The sequence below is a fragment of the Tachysurus vachellii genome, chromosome 6, assembly GCF_030014155.1.
Source record: "Tachysurus vachellii isolate PV-2020 chromosome 6, HZAU_Pvac_v1, whole genome shotgun sequence".
Classification (NCBI taxonomy): Eukaryota; Metazoa; Chordata; class Actinopteri; order Siluriformes; family Bagridae; genus Tachysurus; species Tachysurus vachellii.
Window position 1 is genome coordinate 2,115,987 of NC_083465.1, and position 22,118 is coordinate 2,138,104.

Below are 22,118 nucleotides of genomic sequence, written 5' to 3' on the forward strand. Positions count from 1 at the left end.
TCTTTTTTGTCAATAAAGCTCCAAGGACTCTTATAGGATGAGTAGAATATCATAGGGCTGGGATTAAATGAGCTGCCTTTGAGATAAGATAAGGGATAAAAGTCATCCTGGGTGAAGTATAGCAGTGTTTCATCTCATTTTAATGATTCACTACCTATAATCTCCTTCTCAGCTCGTTCTCCTTCAGAGCCTGAAATAAAGATGGACTAAAGCTTGTCCATCATAAACTCTCACATGTTACATCCCAGGTCTTTAGTTTTATTGTAACCTCTGAATAATTCAGCAAAATGAAGTGGGAAGTTAATAAGGATTAGCACTGACCATGTAGGAATTCTTGGGAATGACATTCTCTAATATTAATATTAATAATATTAGCTAATATTTGGTATCGAGCAAAAAATGGAAAAAAAACAAAAACAAAAAAAAAACGTAATCAACCCTCAAATCTATACGTGATATATTTTTATAATTATATTTTTACAATAATATTTTTATAGTATTTTTTTAAATAATTAAATTTGTAAGTTTTATTTAGATAGCAAACGTTTTCCAGCATTAAAGTTAAATATTCTAAATGTGCTTTGCAATTAAAATTATATTATAATTCCCAGATAATAATTCAATAATAAAATAATAGCAAAATTCTTCCTCAGTAAATATTCAACAAATTAAAATTCAGCATTTATTTTAGATTTGACTTTTAGATTTATTTATTTATTTATTTTTAGATTTTTTTCATATTTAATAGCAAGTAAATAAACAATTCTATAAAATATTAACCTTTATTTTAATTCCATTCATTCTTAACTTTATTGTTATTTTTTTAAATCCTGTTTGGTTTTGTAATTCGCGAATCTTTTTTAATGTGCTTTAAATAGAATTGCAAAAATAATAGTTAGAAATTATTAATAGTGTAGAATTTGTTTTAGATATCAATTTAGATGCAGATGTCATTTAAAAAATACAGTAAAAAAGTTTTTTGATTGAATTAATTCAATTGTTTTAAATACAAGCATAGCACATTTTTAAATAATATTATAATAAAAATTATTTATTATATAAAATTTATTATTAATAATAAAATTAATAATAATAATAATAATAATAATAATAATAATAATAATAATAATAATAATAATAATACAGAAATAAATTGCCTTTCTGACAGATGAGGAACAAGCCTGGACATTTTTCTCTCTCTTTTCTTGGCCATATTCAAAACAGTCTGAATCTCTCTCCCTCTCTCTTTCTTTCTTTCTTTCCTTTCTTCTCCATCCCAGTTTGTCTCCATGGAAACAGGCTTGTTCTTCAGCCCAGTGTTATTCTCGTGCACGTTTGGCGATTTTGCCAGGACCAGAACTAGAAATAGGTCACATTTACAAACCGCTGTGACCGTCTACTCGTGTGATCCAGTGAGCAGACGGTTGTTGTGATACACAGTCTGTAGTGTCTGTGCTACCAAGAGTAAACGACAGAGAACTGTTTTGATTTAAGCTGCAATGAAAAATCTACACAGGGGTGCAGAGTGAGGGGTACATGCAGAGGGGTACATGCAAACTCGTGAACACCCAAACTCATTCATCCAGTAGTGCTTGAGAGCGCTAATAAAAAACAAGCCCTATGGTGAGTATCCACGCTAATCCATGTACTACTAGTTTATTATTTAGTATAAAAGGACAACATAAAGAACAACCTGCTTAGAGGTCTTCTTGGGTCTAAAGAAATGTACCCAACCCGAAGTGACCCGAATCACTTTTTACCTGAACCCGACGTGCATCTTTTTTGTTTTTTTCAAAAAAAATGAAAGACGCGACCCGAGACAAACCCGAAAAAATTAGACCAGAGTCCGACCCAACCCGTTGGCATTTTTTTTAACCCGACTGGACCTGAATGTTGCACACACCGATGCAGCCGTGCACGCACCAATCAGACAGAAAAGTAAACGCTGCAGTGTGGATTCAAAATTGATTGACAGGTCTGTTTCAACGAAAATTAGCTTACCGATAGCAACACAATGTCTCAAGCGGTCTTGGCAAACAGAGGAGAGGTTGGAAAAGGACTCGAGTCCATGCACACATGTGAGATACAGTAGTTCGGGTCTTCTCGGGTCCGTTTGGTAAAAACACATTCATTTTAAATTACCCGATGCCACTATTATTATACCCGACCCGTGTCCGAGGCACACGTGAAACTTTTAGACCCGAAGGGTCTTGGGTCGGACCTCGGGTTTCCGGATCTAAGTGGACCGCAGGGTGTGCATAAAGTCTAGTGAAACGGCTCTCTTTTATTTAAGTTACAAGATCTATTTATCATACACCAACTAGCACAAACTTTACACTAACCTCCACCTCCATCACAAATTCAGCCTACATACTCCACTCTCCTCTCACCTATATACTAAACTTCATTTCAATTGCAAACTCCACCTTCTAAATAATCGAATTCCATTGACATTATAAACTCCACCTCTTGCAGAACCTCCACCTGCGACCTAAACTGCACCAACAGCAGAACTTTCACCCTTAAATGTCATTTCTAGCAGAATTCCACCTCCAGCCTAAAGTCTACTTACAGCGGAATCTACATCTCCAAACATCTCCACCTACAGCATAAACTCCACCTTTAGCAAAACCTCCACCTGTGGAATAAACTCTGATTATATTCCATTCACCTTCACCTCTAGTCTAAATTCACCTTGCAGCCTAAAGCCCACCTTTATACTAAATTTCATAAACCTGTAGCTGAACCTCCACCTCTAGCCTGAGCTTTAAATTTCGATCTCCATTGAAGCTCCTTCTCCATCATGACTTCAATTTACATGCTCTCAAAAACCCTCAAGTCCACCTTTAGTCATCTGGTCCTCATCTTAACCACATTGGAACACTTAATATTACAGAGGAGCTTAATGACTTCCCATGTTTCCATGACAGTCCAGCTTATTCTTCAGGAAATTGCTCAGACTCACATTCTTGCTGGTTCTCCATCCCTCTCAGTTCCTTCTGTTTCCTGCAAGTGCTGGTAGGCGGGTCCAGAATCCTTCAGTCCTGTAATGGGATTGAGTCTTCCTCCAGTTATGGGCGGAGTCTTGCGTGACGACAGGCGAAGGGCCGCCCGGTTCTTTGGATCGACATTGCTCGAGACCGAGCTGCTCCTGTGAACAAAGCAAAGGACGCGTCGACACGACATTTGCATTTTATTCGACGGCAAAATCGCAGACGTTGTTTGTTCTTTAATAAATGATGTATGTATAGCCTCCATCTGCTGCGTACCGCTTTCGTTAACATTATCACGCATCATTAAGTCTCTCTTTTGCTCTTGGTGTTTTTGATGGTAAGTCGAAACGCTTAGCTTAGAACAAAAAAATTCTATTGACAAAAAGAGATCATATTACAAACAGAAGCATTTTCTTAATAGTTAGTCATTTGAATAAACGCCTGATGCAAGAATGCTCATGTTCAGCGATGATGGAAACCGAATGCTGAAAACAAACAATAAATCTTTTTCTGAGTAGATTTTTTTGCAGTCCCACAAAGATAAAGAAAGATACCGAATTCATACAGAATTTTATTTCCGTTTCGCCACGTGTGAAATTTTATCCGTTTAGAAATACGTTTAATGTTAGGGAACGTCTCCAGAACGTTCCAGAAGTGACAAAGACAAAGCAAAGTTAGAGTTTTAGTAGTTCTGACACTGGAGACTCATTCCAAAAACATTAAAACGACTCAAGTAGCAGTTCCTCTGCATGTTTTTGCCAATGACTTGTGATTTGCAGCTGCACTGTTGTCAGGGCTGCAATTATAAAAACTTTGTCAACACCAATAATAATCAACAATTCAACAGCGCTGTGGTATCAAATAAAACCCAAAGAAACACTTCCACTCTCTTTGGGATTATAAAACTAAACCAAAAAGTTCAACTTTTCTATTTGGAGTTGTTCAATAATAAGGCAAAGTGCTGCATGTTTGGTTATTTATCTGAAAGCAGTGGAGGACAACAACAAATGAAGTGTAATAACTGACTGACAACCGCAGCTGTTAGTCATTAAGATAACAATAAACACTATGCACGTGCAATACGTTAACAAATGATTGAACCCTCTGTGGATTCTGTGTGAAACCAAAAAAAATAATGAGGAGGCATCAAAAAAAAAAAGACAGACAGACCTTCACAACCGAATGGTACACCCTCACAGCCACATTGAACTTCCCTCACAAACACCTGAAATACACTCACAAACACCTGAAATACACTCACAAACACCTAGAACATCCTCACAAACACCTGAAATACCCTCACAAACACCTGGAACATCCTCACTGCCACCTGGAACACCCTCACACCCACATTGAACACCCTCACAAACACCTGAAATACCCTCACAAACACATGAAATACCCTCACAGCCACCTGGTACACCCTTACAAACACCAGAAATACCCCCAAAGACACCTGAAATACCCTCAAAGCCACCTGGAATACCCTCACAGCCACCTGAAACACCCTCACAGCCACCTGGAACACCCTCACAGCCACCTGAAATACCCTCACAAACACCTGGAACACCCTCACAGCCACCTGGAACACCCTCACAGCCACCTGGAACACCCTCACAGCCACCTGAAATACCCTCACAAACACCTGGAACACCCTCACAGCCACCTGAAATACCCTCACAAACACCTGGAACACCCTCACAGCCACCTGAAATACCCTCACAAACACCTGGAACACCCTCACAGCCACCTGAAATACCCTCACAAACACCTGGAACACCCTCACACACACCTGGAACACCCTCACAGCCACCTGAAATACACTCACAAACACCTGGGACACCCTCACAAACACCAGGAACATCTTCACAGCCACCTGAAAGACCCTCACAAACACCTGGAACACCCTCACAGCCACCTGGTACACCCTCACAAACACCTGAAATACCCTCACAAACACCTGAAATAACCTCACAAACACCTGGAACACCCTCACAGCCACCTGGAACACCCTCATAGCCACCTGGAACACCCTCACAGCCACCTGGAACACACTCACAGCCACCTGGAACACACTCACAGCCACATGAAACACCTTCACCACCATGTGAAACACCCTCACAACCACATGGAATATCATAGCAACCTTCTAAGATTCCTGATTAACCCCCTGGAACACCATCACAACCAGGTTTATGGATTTGACCAGAGATTTCTAGATTTGTTACGGTGAGGCTTGAAATCTTATCGTGTAGAAAAACCCCCCAAATGCTGCAGTTTCAACGAACAAACCATTAAAGGAAGCTGGCTGAGGCACAGCAGGAAAGAGAACGAGGTCAATCTAACTATATAACTGTTAGCAGCGGGAGCTTTGTGCCGAAGAACGTAATCAAATGTACGATTTTAATTCAGTAACAGTCGGCTAAATGAGGCGGCGTTTGGTCCGAGCCCGATTTATTTCCATTTGTCTTGAACTCACGCTCCTTGGCTGCGTATCGCAACAGAAGCGCATATTTAACATGTTTATCACCAATTACAATTACTATCACTCTTTTTAGTGTTCAATAAAACTCCAATTACAACCAACGACGCTGCGCTGGAGTTAATATCATTTCACCGGGTGTAATTTCAACAAATTACGGTGAGTTTGCGCCGTGGCCGTCTTCATGGCTTGCCATTACAATAGCCATTATCATCATGAGGGGGTCTACAAGGCCATGGGCATGCCAGGGGAAAACAAGCCCAGCCATTTTCACTGAAGTTACAGCAATTTTTCAGCTGGAAAAGTAGCAGTAATGTCCACTTAAAGCTCGCTGCTCACAGCCTGTCGTGGTCATGATGCTAATTTTTCAGCAATTTACTCTTTACGTTTGTTAAATACCTCCTGTTCTTGGCTCTGATTGAGAACAGAGGCTTGGCTTTTATGAAATTCTGTTCAAGCAAAAAGATTTCAGGTCTTGTTTATTGATTAAATAATGATGTTCTGTATATTATGGTGTTAAATATTTATGAAATGGGCAAGATCCAATATTTCTACATTGTTAAGATCAATTAACTAACAAAATAACAAAATAACTAACTAACTAACTAACATTTAATTATTTGAGTTATTTATTAACAAAAATTGTCAAGATCCAATACTTCAAAATCATTAAGATATTTTTTTTTCTCTCCATTCAGACAAATCTGGATTAAAATTCAATGATGAGCTTTAATATGAATGATAATAATAATAATAATAATAATAATAATAATAATAATAATAATAATAATAGTTATGTAGTTGGAATGAAACGACCCCTTACCTACACATGAGCTAGCACACTAGCACACTAGCTAAATTAACCATTTAATCAATCAGATTAAGAATGAAATATTGCTCAAAATTCCTAAAGTGGCCCCAGTTAGCACTTTTAAAGACTAATTAGAATTCTAAAAAAATGGCAGGAGATGATTGTGTCTTTACCTGTGATGTCTTGTCGTTAAACCCCTCGTATAGGAAGAAACCATTGCAGAACTCTGGGAAAAACCAGCCTCATGGACGGCACCTCCGTGTAGCGGAGATCTTGTGCTTTTGCAGTACTGCAGAAAGGAAAGTTTTAATATATATAAATATATACGTATATATATATATATAAATATATATATATATATATATATATATATATATATATATATATATATATATATATATATTTATTTATATATATATATTTTTTCCAACAGCCAAATAAAATAAATAATAAATAAAGAAAATCACTAAAAAGAAAAACCTGTAATAATAATTATTATATGCTAATAATAATTATTATAGAAATAATATTTTACAGAACATTTAGATAGAAGTCATCTTTACACAAGTCACTTTTATTTCTGTTCAATAATCTGTAAAACTGCCAATAAATAAATAAATAAATAAATAGAAGCGCTTCATGGTGGATTGTTGAATCGTTAACATATGAGTGAGATAATGTAATAAATTCAAGTACTTTATTCTGCTTGTAAATGCGTTTCCAAAAAAAAAAAAATATATATATATATAGCCTGACTAGGATCGCAGCAGAACAGTGCACACTACTAAATCCTGTCTAAATACCACACTGAAAAGCCACTCTAAAAAAAAAAAAAGGCTATATCTATACGCTGCAGAAAGTAGAAAATAATCTGACTGTCACTGTGGCACTTAATCTCCAGCAGGCAACAAAGATGAGAGAAGAGTAGAGTGAAAGGAGGAGAGCAAGTGTACTAGGGGAAGTAGTGATGCGTGAACGAGGGCCACGCCGGGGCGTTAGCGTCAGTGTAATTGGATAATGCGGCCCGTCGCCGGCTCGTCTCGCTTGCCTCGTAGCTGTCACGTGGCTGAAATATGGAGCAGCCAGATAAGATTAGGCTAATATACTCGAAAATATGTGGAGCACCGGGACAAAGAAAAAAGAACTCGCTCTAAAAGGAGTCTGAATTTTATTACAGCAAAACAGATCATCGATACAAACGCATCACGTCGCATGTGATGACAACAAACAAGCCGCATTCAGAGACAACGTTTTTTTTTTTTTGAGTGTGTGCTTGTCTGTGTGATTGTTAAACTCAGCTAGAACCCTAAAAAAACCTTCAAAAAAAATCATCATTTTTATCCACTGGAACATGATACCCAGAATCTAGAAAATGGTGGCATTCATTCATTCATTCATTCACCATGCATGTTTTTGGACCGGGGGAGGAAACCGGAGTACCTGGAGGAAACTCCCGAGGCACGGGGAGAACATGCAAACTCCACGCACACAAGGCGGAGGCGGGAATTGAACCCCCAACCCTGGAGGTGTGAGGCGAGCGTGCTAACCACTAAGCCACCGTGACCCCCAAAAATGGTGGCAATAAAATAAAAAAGAAACAAGAATGTGAAAGCAGCATCCAGAAAAAAAGAGGGACAAAAAAAGGTGAAAAAAATGTTCACAAGCACAGAAGGCGTTTTTACTCACAAAAACTGAGCTTGAGATTTTAAATAGAACCCGAACACTTTTTTTTTGGAAAACAAAAACAAATCAAAACAAAAAACCAAACAAAAAATTTTTCAAAAATCATAAATTTCACGAGGGCACGGTGGCTTAGTGGTTAGCACGTTCGCCTCACACCTCCAGGGTCGGGGTTCGATTCCCGCCTCCACCTTGTGTGTGTGGAGTTTGCATGTTCTCCCCGTGCCTCGGGGGTTTCCTCCGGGTACTCCGGTTTCCTCCCCCGGTCCAAAGACATGCATGGTAGGTTGATTGGCATCTCTGGAAAATTGTCCCTAGTGTGTGATTGCGTGAGTGAATGAGTGTGTGTGTGCCCTGCGATGGGTTGGCACTCCGTCCAGGGAGTATCCTGCCTTGATGCCCGATGACGCCTGAGATAGGCACAGGCTCCCCGTGACCTGAGGTAGTTCGTATAAGCGGTAGAAGATGAATGAATGAATACATTTCACGATCGTTTGTTTCTACTGAATAAAGAGTAAAAATTTCCTCAAAAAAAAAACAAAACTCTAAAAAAAACTTTTACAAAAACAACTTGCACTGTGAATGGAATTATATTTTAAACGACATAAAAAAATAATGTCACGGACATCGATGAAATGAAGCTATTGATAAATCCTGATTGTGACGGACCGATTTTTTGGGTTTTTACGTCTCTGATTCTTCCTATAAGTCGTGGTTGATGTGAAAAAATAAAAACAAATAAAAAAAAAGATAAAAGGAGTCTCACGCTGTGCAGCTGGAGACCGGGGTGAGTCTTGCACGGTTGGCTGACGCTGTAGTTTTTCAGGCCGCGGCTCTCTTTCAGGTGGGCCTGGAGCTTTTCCCGACGTCTCCTACAGGGGGCAGCGCAGATGTTAACTCAGGAACACGTTTAACATCCCAAACCACAAATATATACAGACATAATGTCACGCTTCAAAAATAATGCCGCTCCAAAGCTTTACCCCTGCACGCTAAATTCACTTTTTTTTTTTTGCATCATCAGGATGCTCAGTCGCTCATGTCATTACAGTATATTAGACGCTTTATTGAAATCGCACGGCTGTTCTTCTCCCCGTTCTGCTCCATAAGCCTTGATTGACAGCTGCATTTTATTCCTCTTATGTTTGCTCAGCAGCAGAAGCAGACACCGACTGACTCTAGCTTTTAGCTCCGTGCTTTAGGCTAGAAAAATAAAAAATAAAATCGGGATTTGAAAAAGATCAAAATGCCAAGCTGAGATGCTTGAATATTTAGCCGCAAGCTTATTCGACCTTGAAGTCGCGAGAAAGGCACAAAAATAAAACCTTTAACATCGTCTTTTATTTTATAATGTTATTATTGAGAATCTTACACGGCCATGACAGACTGAGCCTGGAATTCACACTGCTGTGAAAAATGTCTCAAAGGTGCTAACATTGATGCTTGTTGTTTACTATATGTGCTTAAAACACACACACACACAACTGAATGACTTGTGTATTAATCTCTATAAGTAACAGTTGATCTTAAATTGCACCAAGCTAAATTTTGTAATGTTTCTTCCCCCATTTGAGCATCTTTGTTCTGTTTGTGACTATTAGCATGAGCTAATGCACATAATTATTATCGCCATATTTCGATCAAGTAATCGCTAGATCTGATATTTGAAACTGACACCAGAACGCAGTCCAATCTACAATCGTTTTGTTTTAGTGAATCAAATTTTCCTGAAATCCGGCTAGTTCTGCTAATCTGCTGAGCTCAGATGCTTCATTATCGCCCTTCTCTGATGGTCAGTTGTTAATTCTTCGCCTCAGGTGTGGAATCAAGAGGCAAAAGATTTTTTGGGCTTGATTTGATTTATAAGACTTACTGTTATTGTGTGTTTCTGTGTTTTTCAGGTGTATTTCTGAGTCTGATTTGTTCCTCGGTGTGATTTTGATGTTCTGTACTCAAAGCTCAACATTCAGTGTGCTCGAGTGTTCTGTGGCTAAAACAGGCTGTTTGGATGTTTATTTTTTAATGAAGTACAACATAAAAAATATTAAAAGTAAATGCCATTTTTTTTTATTATACACACAGAAGGAATCCGCTAACAAAGCTAAGCGCTTGGCGTTGGCGTTAATTTATTTATTTATTTTATTGGGGGAAGTCGTGGCCAAATGGTTAGAGAGTTTGACTCCTAACCCTAAGGTTGTGGGTTCAAGTCTCGGGCCGGCAATACCACAACTGAGGTGCCCTAGAGCAAGGCACCGAACCCCCCAACTGCTCCCCAGGCGCCGCAGCATAAATGGCTGCCCACTGCTCCGGGTGTGTGTTCACGGTGTGTGTGTGTTCACTGCTGTGTGTGTGCACTTTGGATGGGTTAAATGCAGAGAACAAAGTATGGGTATGGGTCACCGTACTTAGCCGTATGTCACATCACTCACTTTACTTCACTTCACTTCACTTCACTTCAATTTATTTGCTGTCTAAATGTCTAAAGTGGATTATTTTGGAAAACCAGAAGCTCTGATGATTCATAAAATCCACCAAATACAACAAAGAAACCAGAAATGACACAAGGGCTGATTTCTTTCTAACCCAGTCTGTAGATGCTGCCTCATCAGATGTGTTGGAAACCGTTATACTCTTGATATAAAGCGTGAATCGTAGATATGTCTTTGGGAGACCTTTAATCATGTGTCCGGTTAATGCACAGTGTTCGTTTTCTGAATTAAGGACCTTGAACGATTTCATAATGACGTCGGCTGTCTTGAAACGTGGATCTGTCATCCGTTTGCTGTAATTGCGTAGCGAAAATGCTTATTCACTAGATTAGCATCAGCCTTCAGAAGTATTTACGCTGACGAAATTAACCTGAGGTGCGTGCCAGCGTGTTAAAGTAACCAATTTTTTACAGTGTGGGGGAAAAAACACACCTGGCATCCCTGAGGTACTTCTTATTCCAGTCTCGTCTTTCCTCCTAATCATTATCTTTCTGCCTTCTTCGAGACTGTTCAAACGCTCGTCTCTTTTAGCGCGCAACACTTTGGAAAGGGGGGAAAAAAAAAAAACTGGTTCTCTTGTGAATTCTGAGCCATACTCACTTGTTCCGGCAGTACAGAGCCATGCAGAGTGTGCCCAGGAAGCTGATCCCCATGGCGATGGATGTGATTGACAGCACTTGTCTCTTGTAAACCTCTTCGCTCTCTGTTTCGGAGAGAAAAGCAGGAGATGAACGCACGAGCGAATGATGTGATGATTTGCACAGCAAAGCACTCCATACATATTTAAAGGTCCAAAAAGGATTTGTACTAAACATGTTTACACAAGTTTTTTTTTTTTGCTGCAAAATAGCGCATCGTGTTCGTCGTCACTTATCTCTGAGAAAGATCTGGCATTTCGGGGGATTGGGCAGTAATGGATGCATCTCTCACTGGGTATCGGTGCCACCAAAGAAGACTTAAAGCCTTAATGGACACCATTAGGTATGAAAAATGGCAGCTGTCTGTGATGCTGTGAAAAAGTAAATCACGCTCGGGTTCGCCGCTATTAATAGCCAATCAATCAGATTAGGCTCAGACACATTATACTTTTACAAGAAAGGTAGAAAAAAGAAACAAAACAAAAAAAATGCACCCAAAAAGCCGGGCGATGGATGCGTCCGTGCCGCCGAGCTTTGTAGCTCAAGACTAAAGGTTTAAAAGGACGCGAAAAGCTTGAATAACCATTATGAAGCCACAATATTGAGCCATGATTTAAAATGAGGGATTTAACAAAAGCTCTGTGTCCAAACACGGATCTTCTTCTGTTAGCTGGAGACAGGAAGCAGGGAACAGATAAATATAATGCGTCAGCGTCACACAAAGTTTCCGTTTTTAAGGCCAAACTTCAGAATTGCTCTGTTTATGTAGTCTATTCGATTACGACGTATTCTATTTTATAGCGTATATACATGAGTATATACATGAGTAGAATTCTGGCAATATATCAAACATAAGAGCAAATATAATCCTTTAAATAGACTTTTAATAGACCATAGGCACATCAATCAGCCATAACATTAAGACCACCTGACTAATATCGTGTTGGTTCACCTCTGACCTGTTATGGCTTCATCGTTCACTCTGTTTCACTCCAAAACTTTTGCTTTCCACCCCATTCCTATTTTATTTACTTGCAGTTTAAAAGCCTGTGTTCTAGGTGAACATCTGCATCTACCCGGCGTGTCTTTTTGTATATTTGTCATGTACACGGACAGTGTAGACTGTGAAGGAGGTAATTCGTCTTAATGACGTTTCAAGCTTGTGGTTTTCTCATCAACTCGATCACAAGAGCTGAAATTTCACCGCGGTTATTTACGATTTATCATCTTATAAGGCAAAGGAGAACGGTTTCATTATTCATTCGTTCATTCATTTTCTACCGCTTATCTGAACTACCTCGGGTCACGGGGAGCCTGTGCCTATCTCAGGCATCATCGGGCATCAAGGCAGGATACACCCTGGACGGAGTGCCGACCCATCACAGGGCACACACACACACTCATTCACTCATGCAATCACAATTTTCCAGAGATGCCAATCAACCTACCATGCATGTCTTTGGACCGGGGGAGGAAACCGGAGTACCCGGAGGAAACCCCCGAGGCACGGGGAGAACATGCAAACTCCACACACACAAGGCGGAGGCGGGAATCAAACCCCCAACCCTGGAGGTGTGAGGCGGACGTGCTAACCAATAAGACACCGTGCCCCCCCTCGGTTTCATTATCAAATTTATAAAAAAGGCAGCTCTTTGTGGAGTCAGCTGACCCGTACTCTTGTTTCATTAACACCGCCGGAGTAATGACTGAATCCATCATTTATCTCAATTACATGGTAAAGGACGTTTGGTGAAAGAGACAGACGAGTGAGTTGAGAACGTATTTCTTACTCAACCGAGATCCACAGACGTGACTGTCAAGTCTCCGTGTTACCTGGATGTAGTGACTGTATCTATACACCATGCGTCCTTGATTTCTGAGCATGAAATCCTGTGTTTTTCAAAATCCAGTTAAGACGAAGGCTGGATTTATTCATCCTTTCTCATGCTGCGTTTTACTGTGAAACTGTACAGAGTCCAAACTGCTGCAGCTGTCAGTACAAATCAAGCCTTTGTGGATGAGGAGGAGAACGCCTGCCAGAACTCATGAGGATGTGTGTGTGTGTGTGTGTGTGTGTGTGTGTGTATTCGACTGTCTGTAATCTGAAATCTTTCACACTTCACTTCAGTGTCTGGTGTCTCCTGACCTTCAGACACTCAGAATATATATACACTGTGTGTGAGTGTGTGTCTGTCTCTCTGTGTGTGTGTGTTGTGTGACTTTAAATATGTATATTTCTATATAACAGACAAAATGAGATATGAAAACACACACACACACACACACACACATACACATATATATATATATATATATATATATATATATATATATATATATATATAAATCCGAACGGGTTTTAACTTATATGTACAGGGTTGCCAGATTTTAAAATACATCTCCACCCCTAGTACATCTCCAAAAACATACGGACTTACGAAAAACATTTACAGTTAAAAAGGTAGACATGCTGATGTACATGGAACCTATACATGTCCTGGTGGTGGAGTAGAGATCAGCACACCTGTTCTCTCAGTGGTAATGGTCATGGTACAAGATATTCTTGGGGAATCTATGCAACACATCGGTCTTAACGATCACTACAGCATGCTATGGTAGGAGGAAACAGTCAACGATGAGGTGAAGCGGAGAAAACTCCCAAAGTTTTTTTTCATTTGATTTATATTAAATTCAACTAAAAATATTTTAAACCACATCCCATTTGGGTTGAAGTCTAATCTAATTTAATACCATTCTGACCTGCTCTTCCTTTCCAAAAAAGCACAAACAGACACAGGAGTCACGTTATATTCCTGCCAAACACACTCAGCATGACTCATTGGCATGCAACAGCGAAAAAAAAAAAAATAATAATAATAACAATTCCTTTCTTACCCATGAACTCGATGCCCAAATGATCTGCTGCTCCACCAGGAAGCGAAAGAAAGAAAGAAAGAAAGAAAGAAAGAAAGAAAGAAAGAAAGAAAGAAAGAACAAGGTTAGCAACAGATTTCCTCCACAAAGTTTGGTGTTAAGTTTGTATAATTCGTTGCAGAATGTTTATTCTAAAGTCTGTGGATGAACGTTAGCATTAGCATTAGCAAAGACACTGTTGCTTCTCCTGAACCTTTACTAGAAAACCATTACTGTACATGATCCTTTCCTATCAGAGCCTCTTCTGTAGAACGTTTGGTCTTGACTGTACTCTCAAACAGCTCATGCACCAGACGGTAGCAGGTTACAAGAATCACATCTTTCAATCCTCTGTGACAAGATAAGAAACAAGCTCGACTGTCATCCATGGCTGCCCTTTTAAGATTTTTTTATTAAATCTTGAGCAGATACAGCTTAATCACAAAGTTAGCCGGGCGTGGACGTTTACAGTAGCTGATGTGATGTAAAAAGGCTACAAAGAAAATGCCAAGTCCGAATACATCCTCTAGCCTTTTTTATGTTTATTTTGTACAAAATTTAATATTCATAATGTTACATAATTATAAGTCACTATATAATACATCTATAATTAAATACACTAGCCACGGAATTAATTCCATCGCTTATATATACAAATAACACAAATATGAAAAATATAAAATATCAGATTAGAATTTGGTAACAATCTAATCAAATATATCCAATATTACTAAATACATACAGTACATAAAACCTTTCTCTCAGTTTATTTCAAGTCTGTCACAGCAAAGATGATGATGATGACGACCCAGGTCTATACTAACGCTATACAGTAGAGTTACTTAGAAACCCTTATTTAAACTCTTCTCACTAAAAATTATTCAGTTCTTTAAGAAAACTTAATGAAATGTTTAAAATTTGCCGGTCAAATTTGTGTAAACGTGTAAAGGGCGAGAGGGAGGACAATATGGCAGAACTGCCGGGTCACAGTGTGAGAGGAAGTATACGGAGAGACAGATGTAGGACGTGAGGTTGTGGATTGTTCCTCATACTTCCTGTACACACACACACACTCGTACACAGTTCTCTCAAAAATAACTGTGTCAGCTACAACAGACAGACACTAATTCAGGAACTAAGTGTTGCGTCTGTGTTATTTTTTACATGTTTTAAAAATGTATTTGTTTATTTTAACAGAATGCCAGTAAATAAAAGAAGTACTCGACTATTCCATTTAGTTACAACTGAAACTTTTCTTTTATTTGGCAACCAGCAACAGCCGTTTATTTGGCAACCAGCAACAGCCTTTTTAACAGCCGTAAACAGGACACAAATTACATTTCAGGGTTCAGTGATCTTTAGGTTATGCTGTTAACCAGAAAAATGATTCATTCTGTGCAATAAATGTGAAAATTAATAAATAAGCGTAACATTCTGCACTACTTACAATTTAACCCGAAGAGCTTAAATACAGGTCTGCGTCACACACACACACACCCACACCTTAGAAGGGCAGTTGGATATGAATCCAGCAGGACAAAGTTTGTGTGTTTGGGATTGGACAGAAATTCTATGGAAGTAGGTGCTACTGGGCAGATTTCCCGCTAATTCCCACTATAGATGCTAATCCATCATATCTGGTAATATACATTTACAGAATTTAGCAGACATTCTTATCCAGAGTGACTTACATTTTTTTTCTTAGTTTCAGTTTATACACCTGAGCAATTGAGGGTTAAGGGCCTTGCTCAGGGGCCCTGCAGTGGCAACTTGGTGGACCTGGGATTTGAACCAGTGACCTTCCGATCAGTAGTCGAACACCTTAAACACTGAGCTACCACATCCCACATATACAGAACCTAGTTTAGCAACAAAGCTAGTAAAATACATAAGCTAGTTTAGATCATCATGGCTAGTAAAACACAAAGGTAATTCATCACAGCTAGTAAAACAAAGTTGCTAATTCATTACAGCTAGTAAGATACATGACGAGACTAGCAAAATACAGAAGCTAATTACACAAGACAGCTAGTAAAATACATAAGCTTGTTTAGCAACACAGCTAGTAACACACAGAAGCTAATCCACCACAACTAACAAAATACAGAAGCTAATTACACAAGACAGCTAGTAAAATACATAAGCTTGTTTAGCAACACAGCTAGTAACACAGAGAAGCTAATCCACCACAACTAACAAAATACAGAAGCTAATTACACAAGACAGCTAGTAAAATACATAAGCTTGTTTAGCAACACAGCTAGTAACACAGAGAAGCTAATCCACCACAACTAACAAAATACAAAAGCTAATTCTACAACACACCTAGCAACAAAGCTAAAATACATAAGCCAGTTTAGATCAGCATGGCTAGTAAAACACAAAGGTAATTCATCACAGCTAGTAAAACACAGTTACTAATTCATTACATCTAGTAAATTACAGAAGCTAGTTTATCAACACAGCTACAGTAGTAACACAGAGAAGCGAATCCACCACAGCTAACAAAATACAGAAGCTAATTCTACAACACAGCTAGCAAAATACAGAAGCTAATCCATGACTGCTAGTAACATGAAAAGAAGCAATTTATTAGAGCTGGTAACACACAGGAACTAGTTTAGCAACACAGCTAGTAACATAGAGAAGCTACATCAGAAATAACCCATCTCTGATATTCCTCACAGTTTAATCAAGATAACTAGCACTACACGTAAAAATAAAAAAAACTCCATAATGTTATGCTAATATTATAGCACACACAGAGGTCAAGGTTAAGTGTAACAAACTGACTTTAATTTCATTTTCAAATCACAAATCTTTCACATATCGATTCTTTGAGATGCAGCCGCAGGGAGCTGAATTTTCTTCTCCAGCCTGTGATAAGAGTCAGACGACGATGCAGTCAGAGAGCCAAAAGCTCACCACTGAACGCTGAAGATTGGAATCTGCATGCGTTTAATCGATATGTGCTGATTGTGTTTCAGCGGCTGGTCGATTTTAACTAGATCATACCTCACCTCTTTCGTGACTCTGTTACAGACGGTTCATTTTTTACTTTTTTTTTTTGTTTTTTTATAGCAGCAGCTTGATGAGGCTTCAAGCACGAGCAAAAGAGATGCTTTCATCACGATCCTTATAATTTACAGGTTTGGAAAATTGTTCGAGGAAGATGTTGGCGAAATTATTTATATATTAAGAAAAATTTAACAATTATTATCAGCATATAGTTTTTATTATTATTTTTATTATTGTTATTATTATTATTATTATTATTATTATTATTATTTACTCCTTAATTAAATTTCAAAACGATTTCAATAGTTAAATATATCTATGAATTCTGACCTTTAGAATAAACGCATTTGTTTTCATTAGTAAAAAATGCATCACATCAGACCTTTGATCTAAGCAGCATTCAAGAATTCGATGAAATTTGATCAAGAATCGAGAGTTCGATTTTTAAATATTTGTGAAAATTTTAACATTTTTTCAGAGTTTTACATGAGATTATGTAAACATCCTGTTAAAAAAATAAATAAAAAAATCCACAAAACCCTAGATTTATGCGCAGAGAAAAGTCAAAACTACACTTATCTTTTGTTCCAGTATGTTATGGCTGTAGCTGCTATTTGTATTTAATCTGAATCAACTCTGTATTAATCCCCCTGTGCTCAGGAGACTGCAGAAAAAAAAAATAAATAAAAAAAAATATATATATATATTTTTTTATATAAAATATATATATATTATTTTTAATTTAACTTCAGATTCAAAACCACTTTCTATCTGCTGAAGTCTTGAGTAAAGACTCTCCTTTTTAAAATATATTATCAGCTTTCCATCCCTCCAGAAATATCCCTTCTCTTCATCCATATCCTCTATAAAAAAAACCCTGAAGCTGATTTCTCTCTTACATCTCAATTTTTTTTTTTATTTGAATTTTTTCCTTTCAGTCTTTTCTCTCACTGAATTAAAAGTTCAAATTCTTAATGCTTTATTACCTTTAAATCTTTTCCTGAGTAAAAAAAAAGGCAACCCTGTTCTTCTAAATGATCGTCTCCACTATGTTGATCATTAGTTAATTACAGTTGGTTAATTATATGATGTGGAAAGGGGAGCAAAAATGAAGCAGAGCTGCAATGCATAATGATGATGTGAAGAGAAATGAAGCTCCTCGGTGGAATTAAGAGCTCTACTTTCCGATTCATCAGAGGTTGTTGATTCATTTTGGAATGACGGTGGAGAAATATTAATGCGCTCGGGCCAAAAAGAGCTTTAGGACATCGTAGTATTCAAAGGTCCAGGGGATGACAGATTACAGCTTCTACAGTATACAGTATACAGTGCAAAATTCTTCTCTGAAATGTAACTAGAAATGAATAAAAAATAAATCCACAACATTAAATGTAACTAGAAATGGATTAAAAAAGTGAGACATGGTTGATCAGTGTGCTGATGAAATCACATGTAGTCACAGATTATTTTTCCATAACCTCATATTCCCAGAGTTGATCTTTTGGTGGGTTTAGAATACCAGGAATGCTGGACTCTAACTTTTTCTTCTTCTTTTATTTATAGTTTGTAAATGTTACACAAAAAAGTGGAATGTTGTTCAGAACAAAGCATGAGATTCTGACAGCTGTGACACAAAACACACACACACAGTGCAAGGAAGACTGGAAGTGATTTAAATTGGGGGAGTGAAGTGGCCTCTGTGGTAGAGTAAAGTGATGATAACTGAAGGATGGGCAAAAGAAGAGAGAGAGAGAGAGAGAGAGAGAGAGAGAGAGAGAGAGAGAGAGAGAGAGGTGAGAAAGAGAGGAAGACACATTAACAAAAAGAAAAAGAGAGAAAGAAACAGAGAGAGAGACTTACACAGAAACAAAGAGACAGAGAGAGAGAGAGAGAGAGAGAGAGAGAGAGAGAGAGAGAGAGAAATGGGGCCACAAACACAGGAGAAGAGAGAAAAAACAGAGAGGAACTCGCACAAAAACAGAGGTTGCGAGAAAGAGAGAGAGACACAAAAACAGAAACAGAGAGAAATAGGGACTCAGAATCAGAGAGAGAGAGAGAGAGAGAGAGAGAGAGAGATGGTTGTCAGAGGTCATTTGAAAAAAAAATCATTACATGTTTATGACTAGTGTAGACCGAACGTCTTGTCTTCTTTCATGGCTCGGGTTTTTTTTGTTTTTAACTACACTCTGCACTTATACACAGACTCACACTGCAGCCATACCTCGCTATCAATCTAGACTTTGTCAGCTCTGGTCAGATGTTAATGGAATCAAATTAAGTCATGCAGAGATTCTCTGAGGCAACATGTGAAGGTTATTTTCATGCACAGTGGCATCCACGCTAGCTGTCAGCTTTCAGAAATGGATGGTGGTCAAACTAAATGGCGTCCCTTGTGATGACTGACTGTTTGGGATTGTGGGTTTTTTTGTCCCTGTGATGGAGAAGGATGTCATGAATCCTGTAGATCGATAATTGAAGCAAAACAGCAGGAGCGATTACAGGACTGCGTGTGGTTCATTAACTTGTCAGGAACGCAGAAACCCAAGACAGAGAAAGAAGAGACTTGTGGCATGTTTATGTCATGTGGGACAAAGTTGCGCTGCATAATGCCAGTGACAACGTCACACATTTTCACTTCTTTGTCTTCAGATGACTGTTGTATCTCGTTAATAGTTGTTAGCATTAGCAGATCGCGATCCAATACAAACAGGCCACTTAGCTGTGGACTTCAAGAGACTCCTATTACTAACTACTACAATACTACTGACTACTACACGTATAGCTAGTCATAGTCTAGAGTATATTACTAATAATGCTGCTATAAGTACTGTATGACTTTTACTACTGATAACTACTATGACTAATCCTACTACTAGTACTACCACTGGCTATTAGTAACTACCACTACTAATACAACTATGACTATTTCTACTACTGCTGACTACTAATACAACCACTACTACTATACAACTATAGCTAGTACTAAAACTATTACAACTAGTACTAATACTACTACTACTGACTACTAATACTAACTAATACTACAGACTACTGCAGCGACTACTACGAGTACAGTATAGCTAGTCATAGTCTAGAGAGTATTACTATTACTACTACTACAAGTATGACTACTACTACTGATAACTACTATGATTAGTCCTATGACCAGTGCTACCACTGACTACTACTATAATTAAGACTATAACTACTAATAATACTATTGGTAACTACTACTACTACTAATACAACAAGGACTAGTTCTACTGACTATTACTATGACTATTACAATGAATACTACTACTACTGACTACTAATATTTCTATGACAAATACTACTACTATTACTATTACGACTACTTTTACTAACTACTAATATTGCTGACTAGTGCTGATACTAATACTACTACTACAGGTTAGACTAGGTGCTGCTACTCCAACTTCTACTACTACTACTGACTATTATTACAAACTACTTATATTGCTGACCACTACAACAACTACTACTACTGCTATTAATACAAGTCCGACTAGTACTGCTACTACTGACTACTACTGCAACTAGTTCTACTAGAACTACCACATTACATTACTACTATTACTACTAATAATACTATGAATAGTGCTACTACTACTGACTAAAACTATTATTTTGACTACTACAATTAATGATATTAATTAATTAATAATACCAAGGCTACTGCTACTACTACTAATAAACAAACTACTAATAATACTAGTACAACTACTACTGTACTTCTCATACTACCACTAGTAATAATAATAATTTCAGTAGTTCACTGTTTTTCCTCAAAGGTATTTTTCTTTCCCAACAGTTTAATGATTTGTTTTTCTCCCCACTAAAATCCTTCAAATGAAAACCTGCCTGAATTTTAGTTGGACGGCACACAGGAAGTCTGGAGGTTTGTTAACAAGAGGAAGAAGACATAGAGTGCCATCGTTAGACACCATGAGCTCCAACTCTGCAGCCATAAATGTCAGATTTATTTGTTTATAGATTGCCTCTGAAGTTTTTCCTTATCAAATCTGAGAAATACTGAAAATGAAATCACACACACACACACACACACACACACACACACACACAGAGGTCACCTCTAGTCTTATCTGATTGCTCTTTCTGGCATTCCGTACCTCACAGTGTTACGGTGATGATTAAAAGTGATTGACGTCCTCGGGGCAGACTTCTGAAGTTCAGCATTATACGCTTTTAACTCAGAGACACACAGAGTGAACTTTATAAAATTTCGGACTCCTCAGACCTTCTGTTCCCAATTATACAGCTGCTGTCAATTCAGGACCCTTAACACAGAGGAGCAGAGGAACATGAAGCGGAAATAAAGCTAGATTTTATGGGAAAAAAATCAAAAAACAGGTGTGAGACAAAAATAAATAAATAAATAAATAAATAAATAAATAAATAAATAAATAAATAAATAAATAAGTCGAAATCACAATGTGATAGGAAAAGTTATGAATATGAACCCCCTAAAGCCTGACATCAAACTTTCTACACTTACATATAACCAGAATTGTTACAAACCGCCAAGACTAAGACTGTTTTAAAACTTTCAAATTAGATTGGAAAAATTTCTTGTGAATGTAGTCAAAATAAAACCAAATAGCACTAACTCCGCCCTCTGGACACGCCCAAATACTCTATATTTAATTCTCTGTATGTATGAAAGTATACACTAATTTCCTGCACCAGTTTGTTGAAGAATATCAAGCTGTATTTAAAACAAATCAGCTTAAATTACAGCTGGAAATTTCCTAAACCAAGGCTGTCACTTTCATTATAGCAGCTTGAAAGGCTCCTCTATCCTTTGCTGTGTACGCTGTCGCTCTGAGAAGGAGCCGTTTGAGTTTACTGGCAGAATTAGAAACAGAAATTTCTGACCAATCGGAGGTCCCTATCTCTATAATATCACTAAATGACACGAGACACAATTTTTTTTTTAACTTCTCAACTTTGCGACACTTTTCCATGTTTAAATCGAACTCCAACGGTTCAGCGGCGTATTACCATAACGCCACGCAGATTCCAAAATGCCATCTGTCTAGATCTTTTTCAGAC

At 38.0% G+C, this 22,118-nt stretch overlaps 1 protein-coding gene across 1 annotated transcript in view; it reads right to left on the reverse strand.

The window, feature by feature from the left end:
- The window catches only part of LOC132846622 (pro-neuregulin-3, membrane-bound isoform), a 270,076-nt gene that overhangs the window by 1,721 nt on the left and 246,237 nt on the right, over positions 1 to 22,118 (reverse strand). Inside the window, exons 4-8 of the mRNA XM_060871314.1 lie at positions 13,989 to 14,015; positions 11,056 to 11,158; positions 8,733 to 8,838; positions 6,460 to 6,575; positions 2,966 to 3,151 (exon numbers count right to left, since the gene is read on the reverse strand). Coding sequence (XP_060727297.1) covers positions 2,966 to 3,151; positions 6,460 to 6,575; positions 8,733 to 8,838; positions 11,056 to 11,158; positions 13,989 to 14,015 — 538 coding nt within the window. The remainder of the gene's footprint in view (positions 1 to 2,965; positions 3,152 to 6,459; positions 6,576 to 8,732; positions 8,839 to 11,055; positions 11,159 to 13,988; positions 14,016 to 22,118) is intronic.